This window comes from Rhincodon typus, chromosome 1 (assembly GCF_021869965.1).
Source record: "Rhincodon typus isolate 14 chromosome 1, sRhiTyp1.1, whole genome shotgun sequence".
In the NCBI taxonomy this organism is placed as follows: domain Eukaryota; kingdom Metazoa; phylum Chordata; class Chondrichthyes; order Orectolobiformes; family Rhincodontidae; genus Rhincodon; species Rhincodon typus.
Window position 1 is genome coordinate 112,041,845 of NC_063332.1, and position 17,254 is coordinate 112,059,098.

At 40.3% G+C, this 17,254-nt stretch overlaps 1 protein-coding gene across 1 annotated transcript in view; it reads left to right on the top strand.

Annotated features, from left to right (window-relative positions):
- LOC109912952 (TNFAIP3-interacting protein 1-like) overlaps positions 1-17,254 on the top strand; it is a 66,903-nt gene that overhangs the window by 39,078 nt on the left and 10,571 nt on the right. The window contains exons 3-8 of the mRNA XM_048604486.1: positions 8,487-8,588; positions 11,066-11,131; positions 12,186-12,308; positions 12,556-12,684; positions 16,466-16,591; positions 16,945-17,070. Of these exons, the coding sequence (XP_048460443.1) occupies positions 8,487-8,588; positions 11,066-11,131; positions 12,186-12,308; positions 12,556-12,684; positions 16,466-16,591; positions 16,945-17,070 (672 nt within the window). The remainder of the gene's footprint in view (positions 1-8,486; positions 8,589-11,065; positions 11,132-12,185; positions 12,309-12,555; positions 12,685-16,465; positions 16,592-16,944; positions 17,071-17,254) is intronic.

Consider the following 17,254-nt stretch of genomic DNA (forward strand, 5'->3'; position numbering starts at 1 on the left):
GTAGACAGGGTGGTTAAGAAGGTATTTAAGCAGGCTTGCCTTCATTGCTGAGACCTTTGAGTACAGGAGTTCTGATGTCATGTTGAGGTTGTAAAGGACTTTGGTGAGGCCTCTTCTGGAGTACTGTGTACAGTTCTGGTCACCTTGTTACAATAAGGATAATATTAAACTGGGGGGGGGGTTAGTGGTTCAGAAAAGATTTACCAGGACATTGCCGGCAATGGAGGATTTGAGATATAAAAATAGGCTGGAAAGGGTGGGATTTTTTTTTTCTCTGGAACATAGGAGGTTGAGGGGTGACCTTATTGAGGTATATAAAATCATGAGGGACATTGATAAGGTGAATGACAAGGGTTTTTTTTCCCTTGGATAGGGGAGTTCAAACCAAATCATGGTTCTGAGGCCCAAAGGTTTTGCTTGATGACTATTAGAAACAGTGCATTTTTAAGATGAGAGGAGAAAGATTTAAAAAGCACATCAGGAGCAACATTTTTACAGTGAGTGTTTTGTGTGTGGAATGAATTACCAAAGGAAGTGGTGAATTCAGTCACAATGCTTAAAAAATCATGAACAGGAAAGGTTTGGAAGGATATGAACCAAACACCGGCAAGTGGAATAGTTTAGTTTGGGAACATGGTCAGCATGGACTAGTTAGACCGAAGGATCTGTTTCTGTGCTCTATGACTCTATCTCAAATCTCCACAGCTCTTTGAAATTTGAACAATTATTGCCAGAGCTACTTGTTTGTTTTATTTGTTCAATGGATGTGGGCATTGCTGGCTTGGCCAACATTTACTGCCCATTACTTATTGCCTGGAGGAACAGTTAAGAGTCAATCACATTACTGTGGGTCTGGAGTCATGTGTAGGCAAGGCCATGTAAGGAGAGCAGATTTCCTTCACTGAAAGACATTAGTGAACCTGATGGATTTTTACAACAATCAGGAATGGTTAGATAGTTGCTGTTTTGCTAGCATTTTAAATTGAATTCAAATTTCACCATTTGCCACGTTTGGATTCAAACCCACATCCCTCGAACATTAACCGGAGGTTGTGGTTTACCAGTCTAGTGCAGCTTCTTTAAAAAAAATCTCCAGATGTTAGAACTTGGCAAAAGATTCCTGATAATCATAACTAGTTCATACCTTTTATGTGTTAATGAAGTCTAGCAAAGTTTCAGCAGGCAATGTTAATTTAGACCATACCTTTGGTCATTTGTATGCCTCAGTACAGCTGCTACACTGCCAACGTACGAAATGCATAAAGAGTGCAGCAGTTCCTAATCTGTGCCAAATGAAGTATATCCTAACAATCAGATAAAGGTGAGGATGTTTACATTACTCATGACATAAAATGTCTTCCGTTGGCCTTTAAAATATCTGAAAAATATAGGAGACTTGTTAATTGTTTTTGTTGTCTCTATACAGAATGTGCTGCAATAAATTAATTGGCTGGAGATTTAAAAAAAATACCCCCAAAAAAGTCTGCAGCAAATCTTCGTCACAAACGAGAACTTCCTGTTATCATTATGGTTCTGAGGTGCAAAAGTTTTGTTTGGTGACTATTGGAAACAGTGTTTTTGTAAGGATTTTTTTTGATACACAGGTCCTATTTCAAGATAGATATCAATTAGTAGCTTATCAGCAGAGCACCAGTTTATTTCTTTTCATCATTCTCGTGAGCTGTTTGGAAAGTGAAACCGCAATTAAATTTTTGTTTTAAATGGGGCGGGGGTTGGGGAGGGTTAGTGTTGAAAAGCCTGAAAAATGTAAGGAAAGCAACAGCTACAATTTTGACTACCTTTTCGGGCTGAGTTTCAAACTTATGTCTGAGAACAAGAAATTACAGGATGGCCCAACCTATTTCCTAATACCATGAGTGAAAATATGTTCAGTAGTTCTCAAAATCTTAGTGGGTGAAACTCCCTGTGCAAGTCTCAAAGTGTCTTCTGGAAGACTGCTATCTGCAAACACTTAAGAATAAAACACGAAGTCCAACCACAAGACTAAAACTAAAGTCAAGGTCAAAACAGTTTTTAGGACCAAGGCTTTCTTGATGTGATCTGAGTTCATTCATAAGGAATAGTTCACTTGAACCTATCAATACCATTCTTTTTATGAAGAAACATAGAAGGTAGGAAAAGGAGGAGGCCATTCAGCCCTTCCAACCTGCTCCAACATTTTTCACAGTCATGGCAGATCATCCAACTCAATCGCCTAATCCTGCTTTCACCCCATAACCTTTGATCCCATTCGCCCCAAGTGCTATATCTAGTTGTCTCTTGAATACATCCAGTGTCTTGGCATCAACTCACCACTCCACAAGCTCACCACTCCTTGGGTGAAGAAATGTTTCCTCATCTCCGTCCAAAATGGTCTACCCCGAATCCTCAGAGTGTGACCCCTGGTTCTGGACACACCCACCATTGGAAACATCCTCCCTGCACCTACCCTGTCTAGTCCTGTTAGAATTTTATAAGCCTCTATGAGATCTCCCCTCATTCATCTGAACTCCAGCAAAAACCTGGTCAATCTCGCCTCATAGAGTCAGAACCGCCATCCCTGGAATCAGCTTGGTAAAACTTTGCTGCAGTCCCTCCAGAGCAAGAGCATCCTTCCTCAGAAAATGAGACCAAAACTGCACACAATATTCTAGAATAAAATAAACCTTGCTGTCCTGTTTCAGTGGCATCCACACTTTAAATAAAAACAAATCCAGATGCAAAGCTCCATTAGAGGGCAGCATCAAAACCCTAATACCTGCAGTTTTATTGCAGAAAAGATGCAGCAGTTAATTTGTGTCACCTCACAGCAGCCGTGTTGGAGTTGAATGTTTTTAAAATAAGCAACAAACTGGGAGAGCTTTATTTTTTTGTACCTCCCGATGAAATGAAGTGCAGGTAAGGGCGCCTTCCACCATATTAGCACCTATTGAATGGGAATATTTTGGTTAGCTGCAAGGCTAGTTTACAAAAACAAAGCAATCGAGTGGAAGTTGCACAGCTCCCCGGTTTGAAGTGGTGCAGGTTAATCTCCTCATCGCTGTGTTGTTTGCACTGCCATGTGTGGAAATGGCTGCAAACTATCTGCTTAAACAGCTGCACGGGGTAACGGTGCTCCTTCGACTTGTGTCTGTGCACTTAGAAAAAAAACAAAAGACACCCCCGAACTGTAGGGATTGCGGTAAGTGAGTGAACGTGATGTTTAGTTGGGAGTTTGTGTGTTTACAAGCAGGAGACAAAGGTTCAGAGAGAGGAGCAGGAGCTGTCTGTTTCAGTTCGAGCACATCTATCCTTAAAGCTCCGGATCTGTTAAATGCTCCCTCCGGGGGGGGGGGGGTCCAAATCCCAGTGTGAAAGGCAGAGACTGCTGTTGTTCATTGCCAAGTCCAGATCTGACTGAGAGCAGGAGGAGAGGTGTGACTAAGGAAGGTAGCTTCAGTGGTTAATTAATGGCAGAGGGAAAGTAACCGCGTTCTTGTCTTAGCTTTCACATCCATTGGGGGTTGGCGGGGGGGAAACACAAATGGAAAATGACGGGGGTGATACTTCGAACATAAAAATGCGAGAGTTCGTGCCCGGTATGCATTTCAGAATCTCAGCACCGAGTCCGGACTGTCTGGTTAAAACACAACATTGGTGGAAATTCTTAAAGTAAGAGGTTTGTTTAAGCCACGGGTTTCTTCCGGTTGTATCCTTTTCTAGCGCTATTTTGAAAAAAAATCGAAACTAAATTGCGTAAAGGGAGACACTGAGAAATTGGGGACACATTGTTTTATGTTAATTTGCTGCCAACGTGCACATGTTATGTTCTTATGCAGTGAAATTACACGAGATAGTAATGAACGTGGGACATCGTTCTCTCCTGTTCCACGGAGTTCCCAATCTATTTGTTTGTAAAACGTTAATTTTGTCGCTATATTCGAGAGGATAGGTATTTCTGGTGACGATGCATTTGCCTTTGATCAATTATGCACCGTGCCATGGCTGTAGCGTGCACATCGTATTACCTGCCACTTAAGTGCATTTGTGACATTAGTTTACACACCAAGAAAGTCTTCACTACATTACAGTTGTTGATGTAGATCAGCGTGGTGTTTCTGTGAGGTGAAAAGGAAAAGAGAGCTTGGGAAATAGAGTATTATGAGAACATCCCCATCTGCAAGTGCCCCTCGGAGCCACACACCATCCTATATTGCAGGTCTGTCCGTGCATCAAAATCCTGGAACCCTCTTCCTAACAACGCTGTAGATCTCCCTAGATCACATGGATTCATGGAATCCCTCTCGTATGAAAGCAAGCCATTCACCCCATCTTGACCGTCTGTAGGGCATCCCACTCAGACCCATCCCCCCATCCTATCCCAGTAACCCTGCATTTCCTATGGACAGACCACCTAGCCTTGGACTTTTTTGGGGGGGCAAGGGGGTGGAATTGGAGCACCTGGACAAAACCAGACCCAGGGAAAATTTGCAAACTCCTCACGCACGGTTGCCCGAGGGTGGAATCGAACTCAGGTTCCTGGCGCTGTGAGGAGCTATGCTGACCACTGAGCCACTGTGCCATCCATAGCTTGCAGCAGTTCAACAAAGTGGCTCAGCATCTCCTACTGAAGGAATTTAGGGGTGGGCAATAAATGCTGGTTGTGATAGTGGTGCCCACATCTCTTCAAGTGAGAAGTAGCTTCAGTGTACCTAATAATGAGGACATTAAATAATCTTTCTAAGAAAAAGATAAATGGAATGCATGGTGAAAAATGAGATCAATGCAGAACTTCATTACTTGCTCATTAATCATTATGAATGTTGCAAGATGTAGCTTCCTCATTCATTGGTATTGATTTTATGAATATAGCTAGTTTTAATTACATTGGTGTAGTCTAATAGATTTTCTGGCTATGGATTTTAATAACTTGAAAATCAGGCCCTCCCAAAACTGCTATGCTGACCTCTGTATCCGATTCTCAGTTTGAAACTTCCACTGAGGGAGGGTCCCTGCCAGTAGTGGGACAAGTGTAGGTAGTACTGCATTTTTGGTGGTACAAATGAGATGGACTTCTTCTGACTTGTATGATTTTACTTTTGACTTTCCAATTTCACAGCAATATTGTTGCATTGTAATCACCAACCCACACTTACATTATTCAGCCTGTGTGTCCATATGGAACTCTATCCAATATGTATGTACGATGCAAAAGTGTTTTTTTTTATTATTCATTCATGGAATAAGGGTGTCATTGGCTAGGCCAGCATTTATTGACCATCCTTAATTGCCCAGAGGGCAGTTAAGAGTCAACCACTGCTGTGGGTCTGGAGTCACATGCAGGCCAGACCAGGTAAGGATGACAGTTTCCTTCCCTAAAGGACATCAGTGAAGCAGATGGGTTTTTTCCCAACAATAAATTTATGGTCATCATTAGACTCTTAATTCCAGATTTTTCCCGAATTCAAATTCCACCATCTGCCCTGGTGAGATTTGAACCTAGATCCCCAGAATATCAGCCAAATTTCTGGACTAATAGTCTAGCAATAATACCACTAGGCCATTGTCTCCCTGGTTGCTAGTTACATTCTGCTTCTTAGACTGACTTTCCTTTATTGAGGATCACTTACTTTCACTCTCTAGTTTGATGGATTCTGAGATGGCTGATAGGTCCAAGTGTAAAATGCAGACCCTGCCCCAGTTGGCCACAGGTCAGGGACTTCCACGAGTTGTGGAGGGAGAGGAGGAATGGTTGATTTCCTCGACTATGCTTTGAGAGTTTCCTTAAAGCATTTCCTCTATCCTGCTGGGAGTGGGCTGCCATGCCCGAGTTTCACGTTGAGCATTGTTTCAAGAGCCTGGTGTTACACGTTCGAATGACATGTTACGGAGCTGGTTTTGAGTATTTGAGGACCAGTTATAAGTGAAAACAGCCCCAAATTTGTTTTGGTTTTGCTGACTATTCATAAACCCTCTGACCTGTTGGTCACAAATAGGATGGTTCCACATTTCTGCTGCTGCTTGTAGCCAAAGAGATTTGCAGTCCGGGTGTGTTACATTTGTCTGCCTCCTGGCCATCCTCTCAACTCCACTCAGAGATAGTAAGAACTGCCAATGCTGGAGTCAGATATAACACCGTGTGGAGCTGGAGGAACACAGCAGGCCAGGCAGCATCAGAGGAGTAGGAAAGTTAACATTTTCGTATCAGGACCCTTCAGAAATGTTGAAGAAGGGTCCTGACATGAAACGTTAACTTTCCTACTCCTCTGATGCTGCCTGACCTGCTTTGTTCCTCCAGCTCCAAACTGTGTTATCTCTCAACTCCACTGTAGTTCATTTGTGACATCAGTTATCTACCTATGCTTAAGTTAACCTCTCCTTACTTCTGCTGTCCTCTACTTCATCTCTGGAAAAAATCTTTTTTACAGGACTAGATGCTGTTTCTTTCTATTCTACTCCAACACAAAAAGGAATTTCCTCCTTTGTTTTTGGATGTTAAGTACTCACCTGGACTGATGCAAGGCTGAGCAGTGATGATTATATTCTTCAATGAAGCCTATCAGATTAAAATGGGGCCTTTTATTATTAACCCAAATACTGCAAATAAATAGAATGCTGGAGAAACTTAGTAGGCTTGGCAGCATTTATGGAGAGAAATATTTCTGTGTTTTTGCTTCCTTTTATTGTTCGATTCTTTTCTTTTATAAATGAGTTAAAGTTCAACACTTTTGCCATTGTGCAGCTGCCCAATTTAACTACTGCTAGCAGATTTGTCAGCTATTGTAATTTCCAGGTCGTGTTGATTGTGTATATACCTTAGTCATTTCAGCAAGGCGCAACAAGTTTGCAACATACTGGGAAGCCCTGACCTGTTTCATAGCAACTGTCATTGATCAAAAATGTTGAAGTCTCCTTTATATAATCTGGTGTGGTTTGAAATAAGGTAAAGAAACTGGGATCATACAAAAGCTTAGGTGTGCCTACCTTTGTATCAGTGCACTGTATCGGATTGGAGCTGTAAATACACAGCTTTTGTCTTTACTTTGCAAAGCCCCAAAAGTTATAGTAAATAAACTCGAGCTTCAGATGAAAGGCAGAGACTATATAAAGGTGGGTAAATTTATAGTAAAGAAGTAAAGTGTCTTAATATTACATGATTACTTTGATCTGCTACTGTTTGAACACCTTAGTCTAAAAGCCTATCCCTTACAGGGCTAAAGCATCAAATATTGGATTAACCTTTTTGCTTTTCTCAAAAGATAGTAATTGTAAGTCTGCATGTAACTACACTTTTGTTCTTATGGAACTGTGCTAGTGAGTTTTTTTTTTAAGAAAAATGATAAGAATTATACGGTTAACAAGAGCAGTCTAAATTTACCTCGACAGAATCAGATAATGTTCCCTAATTGATCATTAAGAGACGTTGTGTGTCTTTAGTGTGGCTGTTGTAAAAGGTCGAGTCTAAATGACTGAAATTTTTGTCAGTGATGCTGGAAAAGCAGGGTGTTCAGAATTCACAGGCTGAGTCAGAAGATTAGTGAGTATGAGAGGGTTATAAATGTGGACAAGGCTGTAGAGTCTGGTAGAGGTGAGCCTGTGGGGGATGAGGTATTTTTAATAGCAAAGTAGCACCAGTGCAGATCAGCTAAGAAAAATATAGTGACTAAAATAATGTGAGGAACAACTAGCCTACAAAGCAGAGATAATGTGCAGAGGATGGCATGATAATACCATTCATAAGCGAAGGGGAAAATGAGAGGTTAAAGTGCTGATGGTCAGTGACTGGACTGATGAAAGGAACTAGGAAAGCATAGGGAACCACAAGGGAACATAGACCTGCAAATAGTAACGTACTGAACATTTTTGGAGAAGAGAGGGAGGTGAAAGATAAAGCCATAAATAGGCTGCAAATGTCAAGGGTGAGCTTTATGAAGAGGAAGTATTGACGGGGAAAAGAGAAAGCAACAGACCCACAGTGAAGGGAGCCATTAATTTATGTAATCAAATATGGGGCTTGACAGAGTAACGGTGTGGTTAAGATGGCAATTATATCTATCTGTGTATGTGTTCATACGCTGAAATTATTGATGCTATTTGAGGCACTTAACTCATTGTGAATTTATGAGCGCGCTTGTATGTGTACAAGTTAAATTAACATTAGCAGATGATTGCTATTACAATGGGCACAATATTTGCTCCAACTCGCTTCCTCTACTGTGATCTAAACAAAATATCGAATAAATGTACATGGAAGCCAAAGAACATGGCAACCTAGCATAATACCACAGAATGTTTGTTTGATTTGCTACAGGAATAATGAAATGTTACCTTCATTTAAATAAGTGTTCTACTTTGCATTTAATGTTGCGCGCACGAGAAAGGAATTTGGATTGTGAATGTTGAAAACATTTAACATACAATGTGTGTGAGCACCATAAAATGCAAAACTAGAAGGATCCATGAGCAATGAGAGAATGAAAAGATTCTTCTGTCTTCTTTCCTGGTAGAATGTGATTGGAATGGAAATCGAAAACCAGAGGAGTCTGTCCACAGATGGAAAAGAAGCTTTTGAAAGACAGATTCTGATTTTAGAAAATCAGAAAAAGGAGGTATTTTAAGTTTGAAATTGTTGCACTCCAGTCTTCTATTTGAATCACAACGTATATTTGCATATTATATTTAAGTGGGATGTTAGCCTTTAATGCAAGGGACGTGGAGTATAAAAACAATCAAGTCTTGCTACCACTGTAGAGGGCATTGGCGAGACTTGGAACTTGAAACATTGCAAACAGTTTTGGTCTCCTTACTTAAGAAGGAGCATACTTACGTTTTGGTCTGAAGGCCTTAATGATCAGGCAGAGTGGCAACAGAGAAAATAAGTAAATGCTGCACTCAGGATCTCACTACTTTATGAGAAGTTCTACCTGATTTGCCCAAAGATCAGTGAGTCACGAATCAACCTGTTCAGTCATATAAAGATCCATAGCACAGTCCTGAATAGATGACATCCTCAAATCCAACGAACAGCAGATGACAACAACTTGCATTGGTGACGTCTCGGAGAACTTTTCTTGCCTTGATTCCCAGGATGAAAGGGTTGCTTTATGAGGTTGAGCAGTTTGGGCCTATACTCGTCGGAAATCGGAAACAATGAGGTGATCTTGTGGAACATATACAATTCTGAGGGGTCTTGACAGGGTAGATATGAGAAAATGTTTCCCTTTGGAAGGAAACCTAGAGTTGGGAGCACACTTTGAAACAATAGGTCTCCCATTTAATACTGAGATGACAAATTTATTCCCTACAAAAGTTGTTAATCTTTGGAATTCTTGAGTGTGGGAGGTTGGGTCATTCATATTCAAGGATGGGTTAAGACAGATTTTATATCTAGAAAGGAGTCAAGTTTATGGGCACAGGCAGGAAAGTGGAGTTAAGGACCCAATTAGATCAGCCATGAATGGCAGATCAGACTTGGAGGGCCAAATGGCCTACTTGCTGTTATTTCATATCCTCTTTCACTAACACAAGGAAAACATCCTATGACACTTCACACAGTATATATCAGACAAAAATCAATGTCAAGTTAAGGACGGAGACATTAGAAGTGCTGACTAAAAGCTTGTGCAAAGGAAGAGATTTTAGGGACGGCATTAAAGGAAGTTTTTTTTAATTACTTATTCACGGGATGAGGCCATTACTGGCTAGGCCAACATTTATTGGCCATCCCAGAGGGCAGTTAAGAGTCAACCACATTGCTGTGGGTCTGGAGTCACATGTAGGGCAGACCAGGTAAGGATAGCAGTTTCCTTCCATAAAGGATATTAGTGAACCAAATGGGTTTTTCCAGCAATTGGAATTATAACAGATTTATAGTCATCATTTAATTGTAGATTTTAAAAAATTAAATTCAAATTTCACCATCTGCTTTGGCAGGATTTGAACCCAGGTCCCCAGAATATTACCTGAGTGTCTGGATTAATAGCCCAGCAATAGTGCCACTGGGCCATTACCTCCCCTTGTTAAAGGAAGATAACAATTGAAGAGGCAGAGTGGATAAGGGAGGGGGCTTTTCTAATGCTTAGGGCCTAGTTATTTGAAGGTAGGGCTAACAGTAATGAGACAAATGCCACATAAGGTGGAGTGGATGGTTATGAATATGTTTAGGAGAATTTATATGAAGAAAAGAGAGCAGGTTTGCATAAACTTCCTTTAGATGGAAGAGTTTTTCTAGACTTTATTTCAGGTACTAAAATTACTTTCTATAATATCATGCTAGTTAGAATTAAGCTGACGATGTCTTTTCATTGGTAGGATGTCCTATAATTACAATAACAAGGGACGTTGGAAATATTCAGCATGTTAGGCAACGCCAGTGAAAAGACAAACAAAATTAATGCTTCAGGTCATTGATCTTCAATCAGAATTGGCAAAGTCAGAAATGTAACTGGCTTGAGGCAAATATAGAGGGACGGAAGTACAGGGAGCTGAGGAGAGAATAAAAAGGAAGGTCTGTGATAGAGTGGAGTGCAAGAGAGATTAAATGCCAATCGGGGTGATATTGCAACAATATTGTACAATGATGTTCAGCCAGTTAATCAACAAATCTGTGTTTGATTTTCCCCAATGGACACTATCTTGAATTCAGTATAGTATATTTAATGAAGCACAAGTAAGTCACTATTTCTCCTGGGCAGAGTGTTTGTGGCCCTCAAAGATAGAAAGTGAAGAGAGAAAAGGACAGATGTGGTATCTCCAGTGCTTGCGCAGGAAGGTACCATGGGAAAGAATGAAGGTGTTGGGAGTGATTTCGGGAGTGGATCAAGGTGATATCGTTGGAGAAGTCCCGTCAGAATTCTGAAAGGTGGAGGGAAGTGAAGAAAAGAAATGGTGGTGGCACATCCTGAAATTACACTCCTCCAAATCTCTGATTCCAAAGCAGTTGTGTTTTTATTTAATATTGTTTCCTAAGTCAGTGGACATTGTATTTGTGACTTAAAATATTACAGGTTAGAAAGAATTAAGACATCTAACCTTTAGGCTGTGTGGGAATAAATGTTTCTTTCTAATGAATTTGTTGTCCTGTCAGCTTCTGAAGATAAACAAGCAGTGGGACCAGGAGTTCAGGAACATGAAGGCAGTGTATGAACAGAAGGTAAAAAACCCACATTTCCTCAGCTTTTATTTCTTTGTTAGTGACATTCCTTGTGTGGATGGTGCATGTACTTAAAATTAATCTTGCTAATATAGAAATCCTAGAGGCTATTGAAATGTAGTATGTTGCCTAAACTAAAACATGCTTGGTTTTAGTTTGAACACTGGTGCATAAAATGCATTTTATTAATTTCCTACCAAGCCCATAATAGTCTGAATATAAATACCCCTTTTGAAGTAATTGTATGTATCTGAATGTAATGTTAAACTGTTCTTGCACACCCCCTAGTGAGTTCATCAAGAATTACACCTTCACAGGCCCAGGGGTGAATTATTTGAACACAACCTTGGTTGGGATTGAAATTCAGTGCTTGCAATGTAGAAAGGTAGAAAGAAGAATGTGACGAATATGACATACAGCGTAGGAACAGAAGGAGACCATTTGGCCCTTCAACCCAGCTGCACCATTCAATAAGATCACAGCTGATCTGTTTGTGTCTCCAATTCCACATTCATATCTAACCCCCAATAATCTTTGATAACCTCACCTAACAAGAACCTATCTACTTCTTCATATCTCTGTCCTAAAGGGATGATCCCTCATTTTAAATCTGTGCCCCCTGATTCTGGACTCTGTGCACAAAGGGAATCATCCTCTCCTTGCCCTCCTTACCAAGACGGTTCAGGATCTTATACATTTCAATCTAGTCACCCCTCACACTTTGAAACTCCAATAAGCCAAGCCCAGTCTGTCCACCCTTTCTCCATAAGACAACCCTGTCATTCCAGGTATCAATCTACTAAACCTCATCTGACCGCCTCTGTTATATTTACATTCAAACAAACTTTTTTGTAGAAAATCTAGAATGTATTAAAATTGCCAAAACTGAATGTTTAGGTCCATCTTTGACCATTTGGATTCTTGATTCTTTATGAATCACAAATCGTCCCCACTTGGGCTTATCACCTCTGTGCCACAAGCCTCTATGTTTGATTTAATTGATATATTCATTGCAGTATGTAATGAGTTCTTCATTGACTTCCATTTTCTGCAGCTGAAAGATAAGTTCACCACTTATCAACATTCCCTGAGTGACCTAGAGAAAGAGCTGGACCAGAAGCAGAGGGATTTCGATAAAAAGTTGCTGCTTGCCAAAGCAAAACTTGAAACAGCAGAAGTATGCTTTTTACTAGTATTGGCTTGAAAATTATTAATATATAATTATTAAGGGACAAGTTGATTTAATGGAAACCTTGGATTTTACATGACTCATAAGCTACAGCAGTTGCAAAGTTAATATTATGTTCATCTTCCCAAGTGTACCATTGAGTATTTTGAAACTGGTTCCCTGAAATCTAGTCTTCCTATTAGTTACATTGAGTTTTTTCTTCTCTTTTCCTCCCTCCCCATTTTGGAAAAAAAAGGAACAAAAGCAGACACTAAATGCAAAGTTGCTTGAGGCTGAAGAAGAAAATAAACATTTGAAAGAATGCCACTCCTCAATAACCAAACAAAAAGGATATTATGAACATGAAATTGCTCGTCTGAATAAGGTCAGTACAGTTTCAACTTTTTTTTCCCCTTTTAACTGCATGTTCATCTATTGACCAGTGCAGCAGAATAGCTCCATAAACAAATCAGTCTCTCAGCGCTAAGCCTGCTTTTCCTGTTCATGATCACAAAATCATTTGCAGGATTTTTAAAATTCCTTTCTCTTCTGTTGTGCCCTCAAGGTGCTGAAGCACAGGTAAACAGGCACCACCTCTCTGTGTCAGTAAAATTTAATTGCAGGGGTTTTCCCATTTGTTTTCAATAGATAGCATAATGAAAGACAGGATGGTCTCACTAATAGTCTTCAAAATGTTATCATTTGGAAATTGCCTCTTCTTAGCTTTATCATGTCCTTTTTATTCAATTCACATCTGGGTAACTGCTGTGAAGCGCTGTGCTGCATTTTGTCTTGTGGTACATGAAATATGAGCGTTTTAGGCATTTATATAAAGCTCTGGGGCTGAAATCTGTCTCTGACGATTGTGTACTTTACCAACGTGGAAGCAGGCATTAAATATGTGTGTGTGTGTGTGTGTGTGTGTGTGTGTTGTAATATCTCTTTTATTCCTCCCTGTAAGCCTCCAGGTCATGTTTTCGAGGACTTTAATGGAAACATTCTTAAGTGGGAGAAGACAGACAAGGAAATTCAGAGGACTGGTTAACCTGCCCCTCATTGTATTTTCATAGTCCTTTTATGTCAGTAAGACTCTAGGAGCACTTTGACCCACCCTGATGGTTTGGGAAATAATATATGTCATGAGAGACCTGTAGAAAGAAAATAGTGAGGCAGAAAGAAAATGGACTGTTTTTGTTAAATGGTTTAAAGTCAGAAACCACAGTGTTTTGTTCATAGAAAAAGAAAATTAAAAATAATTCTCAATCAGTTTGTAACTGGTAACCACTCCAAAACTAGGAAACAGATGTACCTTCCATTACTGGATTATGTCCACCAGTTGATATTCGAATATCAGTCTCCCACTGCTTCACACAACACTGAAATCCACAAAGGAGACCTTAAGTACTTCGTGGAAGATTTATTGTTAAAGTTCTGAAAACATGGAATATATTTATGTGCAAGTTCTTGACTTTCTAAGTGCCACAGTGAGAGTTGCCTTCCTGCATAAACAGATTAAAAGTAGATTGTGCTGTGATAATTTCAGAATGAACCACAATGCATATTTTGTTTGCTTCCCGCTGAATTTTGCAATTGAAATTGAAATTATAAATATAACAACAATAAGATTTTACCCTCATTGCCAAAGCCAGTAAATTATCAGGGTGAAACATATCAAGAATGTGAGGTGATAAATGACAAGATGAAATCAAAACAAAATGCTAGAAATAGGGAAGGCCTAACAGTACCTAAGGAGGGGGAAAAAACAAAGTACTGTTCAGATATAGACCCATCATTGTAACTCTATTCCATCAATGAAACATACAAGCATAAAATATACTGATGTCTTCCCACTTCTTTTCATGCTATTTTGCCAGTAATTTTCTTTCCCTAATGACCAACTCTGAATTTCCAGGATATTCAGTTAGAGTTCTGGCAGTTAGGTTGAATTTGCGTGTTTGTAAATATTGTGGAGATTGAAAATGGCTTTCCCCTATAATTCTTCCAGGGTGTCACATGACTGCTATTTGGCTGCTGATTTTCACCAGTGACTTGATCGGTGAAATTACCTCCTCCCCTAGAGACACTGATAAGGGGAAACGATCGGGGAAATTTTGCTGTGGAGAGAAACACAACAACTCTCAGCATCTCTGGCTGAGAAGGTCAGAGAGCGAGTCTCTCAACTCATCAGCAACTAAGGCCCTTTTATGGTCAATTAATGGCCACATCAGGGCCTCAATCTGCCAGCTCCCTGATCACCAACTGCCTTCCTGGCGGATGTGAAAGGTAGTTATTTTCCTGAATGGGAAATCATGGTGACCTGCCTGCCAAGTTGTGGGGAGTCCTTCAGTTGCCCTAATCAGGATAATCAGAGGCACGGATCTGAAGCAAAGTAGCAGCCTCTGAAAGTCACTCTGCTTCCTTCGCTTTTGACCTCCTTCTCACCACCAACCCACAACCTAAGAAAAAGGGAAAAAAAAGCCTTACTTTCTAGTCACTGGATCTCCTAACCATGAATATGAGAGTCTTTAATTGTTCTTAAATATGTTTAATATTCTTGTGTTGTTAGAAATGAATGGAGGTGTATCTAACTTTCTTCTCTAACCATGGAAATTATTCCAGGACGTTCACCAGCCTTGACTGTTTTTTGTCCCAGACTTTGCAAACACTGATGTTCCCAAATGGAACCTCTAACGTGTCCTTTATACTCTATAATCTAATCTAGGACTTCGTAGCAAGTGCCTTGCAGTTCATTTTCTTTGCCTGTCCATATCAGTAAAGTGATGTGTTTTTTCAGACATATGTGACTGATCAAAGTTTTAGCAAAGATCTGTAGCTGGGCTTGTGGGTGAGGTTGGTGAGTTGCTCACCGAGCTGGCTTGTTCTCGTTCAGACGTTTCGTCACCATGTTAGGTGACATCATCAGTGAGGCCTCCGATGAAGTGATGTTGTTCTGCTCTGCTTGGAATTTTATACTGTCCGGTCCGTTATGGTGAGGACTGTCATTTTCAGTTTTGTTCTGGATGGGTTTGTATATGGGGTCTAATTCTATATGTTTGTTGATTGCATTACGGGTGGAGAACCATGCCTGTAGGAATTGCTGTGCATTTCTATGTTTGGCTTGGGCTACTTTTAGTTATGTTGTCTATATGTTTGTTGATTGCATTACAGGTTGAGAAGCATGCCAAACGTAGACATGCACGGGAATTCTTAGAGGCATGGTTCTCCACTCGTAATGCAACCAACAAACATATAGAATTGGACGCCATATACAAACCCATACAAATCAAAACTGGAAATGACACTACTCACCATAACGGACTGGACAGTATAAATTCCAAGTGGAGTAGAACAACATTGCTTCGTCAGAGGCCTCACTGATGATGTCACCTAACATGGTGACAAAACGTCTGAATGGAAACAAGCCAGCTCGGCGAGCAAGTCAACAACCTCATATGTGACTGATATGATTTTACTCATCCTGCTGGGCCTGGTCTTTGCAGGGTCGAGGGTGGGGTAGGAGCCATATCAAATAGATCGGGAGCTTAGCAACTTTCCACCCAGCCTCAAGATCATGCCTGCAATACGTTTGGAGCTAAATTCTAAGGAGGGCTAACAGCAAGAGCTATTTTTAAAGGGTTCCAAAAACAAAAGTGGGAAGGAACTGGGGACATGTCATTCAGGGGTGCACTGCTCACATCTGGGTCACCCCTGCATGATGCCGAACCCCCTCTGTTTGACCAGCAGCTTCTGGCAACTCAAACATTTGCCTTTGTTTACCTGTTGGTTCTTAATGAGCTGCCTGGCGAGTAATATGTTGAGTTACCTCATCAGTAGGGAGTTAACTAAACTGCTTGGCCCACATTTAGGATGCAGTTTTCTGACAAATTTTCTCAATTTCTTCTTGTAAACAACACAGTGGAGTTATACCTCACCAACATTTGGCAAGAGGAAACATTTATAATGGTATTCTTATCTCAAATGAGTCCAGATTGTGATACATAAGCTCATCAGACTGGAGTTTCAAAATGCCCTACCAGACAGTAGGAGGATGTCAGACTGGACTGCTCCTTACTAGTCTTTTTTTGTTCGAAAGCTTAGTCTCCATTATTGTGACACAATTGAAAGAGATTGTTAGTCTCAGGCCTCTAAAATTATTATTTTTTCAGGCTCTGTCTGATGCCATAAGAAAGCAGAATGTTCCTTGTATGTCGCACGGTTTTGATAGCACAGAAATAATGAGAAAATCTCATCCTGAAGAACTGACAACACAAATTGAGGTCCTAAAACAACAGGTAATGTCCAATATGTTGAATGTTTTTCATGGAATTAAAAGTTGGGGTCGTGTATGAAGTTTAGATAACCCTGCCTTTAACTTCATTTATATTTATTTCCTGCATTTAAGGTTAGAGAAAAAAACACATTCTTCATTTTACATCTTTCCATGGTCTTGCCCTGTAATATCCAGTGGCCCAACAACTACGCTCTTAATCTGAGCTCTGTGCATTCTAGATTTTAATCTCCTGCAGCCCTATATAATGTAGCCCTCTTGTGTTATTTCTTCAGTGGATAGTCAAGAATGTTGACCAGAATTAGTTCGTCCAAATTATATCCATGAGCTGTTAAAATGTTTGGGATTCTGTTAAAGGTGCAGATATTTGAAGAAGACTTTCAGAAGGAACGGTGTGACCGGGAAAGAATGAATGAAGAGAAAGAAGAATTGAAGAAAAATATTGAACATCTACAATCAAAACTTACTCTTCTTAACACACGGGTATAACCATAGTAGACAACAAGGTGCAGGGCTGGATGAACACAGCAGGCCAAGCAGCATCATAGGAGCAGAGAGGCTGACGTTTCGGGCCTAGACCCTTCATCAGAAAAGGGGGAGGGGAAGGGGGTTTTGAAATAAATAGGGAGAGAGTGGGAGGCGGATAGAAGAGGGATAGAGGAGAGGA